Raw genomic sequence first — 5196 nt, 5'->3', positions numbered from 1 at the left:
TAATACTTTGAGTGGTCATATTAATTGTAGACTCTAAGTGGTGAAATTTTACATTCAGGGGGAGTTTATCAAGAATTTGAATGAACCATGCGTATGAAGAATATCATAATGAGCCAACAATGGCAATGGTTGGTTATCCATGTATTCTGTTGGATGGTTGTTCCTTTATATATGGATCTCAACAATTTGGTGATGTTTGCATAATCCATGTATGGAGTGAAAGTACTAGGATGGACCATAAATAAACTTTGATGATGTGAACGTTCTTCAAGACATAGAGGATTAGTTGTATGTGATGTGATGAAGAGATCAAGTCAAAGTCAAGTAGCCATTAAGGGAAAGTGTTGGAATATATAACTCCTAGTTATTTTAAGTGTGATCATAAGTCAAATAGTCATTAAGGGAAAGTGTTGGAATATATAACTCCTACTTATTTCAAGTGTGATCATATATTTGGTTCTTAAATTCATTTGTCATTATTATGTAAATTCATTTGTCATTATTATGTAAAGTTCATCTTTACAAGAAGAGTTTACTTTTAATGTCTAAAAAAATTGTTAGACTTAATTGGAGTTGAGAGATTCTCTCAAACTACATGCTTTCTAAATTAATATATGATTGAAATATTTTCTCAAACTTTAAAATAATTTTATCTATCTACATATCATTACATCCGAATAAAATAAAGAGCAATTTTAAATAATGTAATATATATGAATTGAATTCGAATAAGAAAATAATAATCTATAATCATTTCAATTAAAAGCTATTGATAGGAGACATTTCACTATTAGAATGAAGCATTTATTCTGACATTCCATATATATTATAAAATTGTTTCATTGTTTCACAATTAATTTATTACTGAAAACCAGCGTTATTTTATATTAATATAATAATGTCCAACTTATTTTAATACGTTCGCTTCTCATCGCCTGCCATTGCGTGTTGAAGTGCAGGTGCGTGAACATTTCAAAGAGTCAGAAAATATTTAAAAACATAACCTGTACAATTTTAAGAGCTTACATGTGAACAAAGTGCTTTCTAGTTGTAAACATAAGTTTATGAACAGTAAAACTTGCAAGGTACGACCACGCTGAGCCAGAACAGTAGTTGCAAGGGCCAGTATTTAGATATGAAACAAACGACCAAGTAAACTCTTTTATTTAGGTATGTCATCACTCTTATTTTCAGTTGCAGCATCTGCAATTCAACGCCGCTGCATCGAGGATAGCCTGTCTCAACATCTCCGCGTTCATCGGCGCCTTTGTCTGAACACATAACAGGTGTGCAATTCACTGTATGCAACGTAAAATAAAAAACCACAATGGTTGAAAGAGTTGCAGTCCATTACTCATATATTACCTTTAGGAGTACGTTCGTGATGAAATGTCCATCCTCGGCGTTTACCTCGGCTTTGTAAAATTCCATCGGCAGTGGAAGAGATTCAAGGGTTTTTGTCAATCGTTGCAACACTCTAGCCTCTCTCTTGCAACGGATTTGAATATCAAACGTTCCCTCCTTAACCTCCTTTACATGAAGCGCCTGAAACAGATTTGAAAGCCTTACATTACAAATTAGGAGAGCTGTCTAACCTATATACACCCATTCATTAACAATATCTTATAGAGTACTATTGACTATAAGACTTATCCTATAGAGCACTATCTAGTATCGACTATAAGACTTTTAAGTGTTAAAGAAAAATATGATGTCAAATTTGATAAATATATGATGTCAAATTTGATGGGAGATTTTTCTAGTGTTATAGAAAAATATGATGTTAAATTTGATGGGTAGTTTAATTGGTTGAAGTTATTTTGTAATATTGGTTCTTCGCTTTTTGTCTTAATGTTTTTGGTCTTTTGTTTCTTGATCTGAGATATAGGTTCAATTTTTTTTGGGTTTATCATGTTTATATTAATATATTTAATAAAATACTGTCTGTTATGAGCATAGGTTTGATTCTTCTTGTGAGAGGGTATAGGTTTAATTCTTTTTCGATGCATTATGGTCATATTAATATATTTAATAAAATACTTCTTGAGGCATGGGTTCAATTGTCCTTGGTCCATCATGAACTATATATTTACATGTATATGATTTTGGTTTTTAAAATTTTAATTTAATTATTAAATAGATCATATAAATATATTTGATAAAGTATGAGTTGAGTTTTTGAAAATATAATCTTAGTAAATCATGATATTAGTTATAGTATTTAGCAAAGTTTATTTTAAAAAATTAAGAATCTCTATTTTAACTTTTTGAAATCTTATTCCCCACACACACATATATATAACTAATAATAATAATTTAAAATAAAATTATAATTTAGTTAATCATAATTATTATTATTTATTATGTATCATATAATAAATATTTTATTTATTAATACTTATCAACTATTTAATTATATAATTATATTAATTTCTAAAAAAAATATCTATTTTAAAATTTCTCGTTATTAATTTTTTATATAAAATTTATATTAAAAAATTAGATATTAAAATAGAGATCTCATTTTCACAAACCGCAGATTTAACTGTAAACTTACTACTTAAATACTCATTAGATGTAGGAACATACAATTTACCTAATTCAAGTTTTCTTTTTTATAAAAAGTTTTATATTTCAAAATTTAAATTTTGTAAAATATTTTTACATTAAAAAAATATTTTATAAAATTTAATTTAATTTAATAAGAAAATTTTAAGAAATAGTAAATTTAGATGTACAGAAATTAATGATTTTTAAAGTTATAAAATGGAAAATTGTGATATTTAAAATTATATTTATTAAATGAAATAGTTTAGAATTTAATCGAGAAAATAAAAAAATTGTCACAGATATAAAGGTACAGAATAGTAGAAACATATATTTAATACAGACTAAAAAATCCATGAGAAATAATGAATTTTTGAGTTAAGACTTTTATGATCCATAATACTATTAATAACAACTTCCAAAAAAAATCACACAAACATTTAAGAACTTTTTCCTTTACTCAAAATACAAAAATATATCCAACACAATCTAAATAACCAAAAACCCAAAAATGGAGAGGAATACATACCTGAAGCATGTCTGTGTGAAAATCATGATCAGCCCCCGCGAGGTTTTTCTGTATGACTTCCTTATAATCGCCATGCTGACATCCTCCTTTTTTGTAGGCCTGCATTTCGTCGTTGTTCTTGTTATGTGCATCAAAAGTGGTGACTGTTGTGGCATTACGTGCAGCGTTTTTATGACGAGTGTTGCATATATTTGATTGGAGCAGGGCGATCTCTGTTCGAAGATCTTTCACTTGTTTCTTAAGCTCCCGGACATAGCCGATTACTCCTCTGACGAGGGATTCTGCATCAATACTCTGTATATCCATATAATAGAAATCATCTCACAAAATCACAAAGGTTTTATATTCTGTTATTAGTGATCCGTGAAATTTTGTAAACTAAAAAATTCAAATTCAATTTAATTTAAAAAAAATACAAAATTAAACAAAATATATATTTTTCTAAATTAAAAATAAATAAATAAATAAGAACCAGTTCACCTTAGATTTGATATCGGGTGCCATTAAAAGAGGGAGCCTGAGCCTTTTCTCCACTAATCGCCTTGCTAGCTTCTTCTGTGGGTGGCGCTGGAGAAATAATAGTGATTTCTTTGTCGGCTTTGCATATCTCTTATTCATATCGGGCAGATGGAAATGGCAAGAAGTTGATGGTTTTTTTCAAGGATAGGGAGGAATCAGAAATTGGTCAAAATTAGCTGGGCTTCTTATAGATTAGTATCTCTAATTGGTTATTCTAAAATAGTATTAACAACCCATAAACCACACAAACCCATAAACCGGTACAAACTAGTATATAGCAGGAAATTTATATATAATTATAATAATAATAATTATGTATAACTCTATAACAACTGGGCATCGTTCAGATTAAAAGTTGTAATTCTACAATAATTTTAACAACCCACGAACCAGAAAACCTGTATAATTCTTTTGTTTATAACTCCACCACCGCACAACAGAATTGATCAATTAGGACACACCTTCAAACCATTCCAACCCTTCCACAAACCAATTGATCAATAAGTCAGGTCTGCCTTCAAACCCTTTCATGGGGCACCCACTTGAAATCAAGCTTATGTTATCCAAGGATGTTAGCCTTCCCATTTCACAAAGTAAGTACTCAATCAAATGTTGACACGCCCTAACAACATTTGCATTCGCTTTTCTATTGTTCTTTGGGAGATGGATGCAAATATTCTTTTATAAGGCCTTCCAGGCTCATGCATGATTCAGTGTTTAAATTAATTTATATTTTTTGTTTTTATGTGAGTTTCACGTATGATATTATATATCTAATTAAGTACGCAACTGCAGCATGTCAAGGGTCACCCGGATGTATGATGCCAAAAATCACGGGATCCTTATCCAGTTACTTTATTTTTATTTTTATAGTGAAAGGACTTTGTAATTGGATTGGTCTAAGTATTCTAATTACTGGGATTATAGTATTCAACTATTTTATATTATTATTATTATTTTATAGGTAAGAAATAGGTAATTGGATTCATCAAGTATTAGTTTGATATTAAATTTATTTTAACTATTACTATTATAATTTTATGGTGCTTAAGTATGTCCGGCTACTACTATAATCTCTAGGTACTTAAGTATGCTTATTTTAGCAAACTAAGGTATGTCGGGCTACCACCATAATCTAAGTATGCGGGGCACTATAACCTAAGTATGCCGGGCTACCACCATAATCTAAGTATGCGGGGCACTATAACCTAAGTATGACGAGCTACCACTATAACTTCTAGGTGCCTAAGTATGTCTCTTTTAGTATGAGACTACCACTATAACCTCTAGGTGCCTAAGTATGCCTCTTCCCCATGCTACCACTAAGGTATGTCCACCTACCCCTATAACCTCTAGGTGCCTAAGTATGCCTCTTCCCCATGCTACCACTATAACATCTAGGTGCCTAAGTATGCATCTTTTAGCATAGACAGGTATGTCGAGCTACCATAATAACCTCTAGCTACCTAAATATGCCCTTTCCATAGACACAAGTGAATTGGAGAATTTAAACTTAGCACATAACACTTCATTTTGGCCAATTGCGGACTTAGCATATAATACTTCATTTTAGCCAATTGACTTGATCCAATTACTCTATT

The 5196-nt window shown here is 30.3% G+C and overlaps 1 protein-coding gene across 1 annotated transcript; it reads right to left on the bottom strand.

The window, feature by feature from the left end:
- Nucleotides 1-906: 906 nt before the first annotated feature.
- Nucleotides 907-4232, bottom strand: LOC149233416 (uncharacterized). Its single transcript, XM_089376733.1, has 4 exons — nucleotides 3557-4232; nucleotides 3077-3370; nucleotides 1366-1545; nucleotides 907-1271 (listed from the first exon to the last, which is right to left on the bottom strand). Exons 1-4 carry the CDS (start codon nucleotides 3692-3694, stop codon nucleotides 1191-1193), a joined length of 693 nt encoding a protein of 230 aa, XP_089232859.1. The 5' UTR covers nucleotides 3695-4232; the 3' UTR covers nucleotides 907-1190.
- Nucleotides 4233-5196: the final 964 nt, after the last annotated feature.

This window comes from Pinus tabuliformis, chromosome J (genome assembly GCF_031772625.1).
Source record: "Pinus tabuliformis cultivar Carrire ecotype Pingquan chromosome J, CPIR1, whole genome shotgun sequence".
Classification (NCBI taxonomy): domain Eukaryota; kingdom Viridiplantae; phylum Streptophyta; class Pinopsida; order Pinales; family Pinaceae; genus Pinus; species Pinus tabuliformis.
This window is presented reverse-complemented; position numbering and strand designations above follow the sequence as displayed.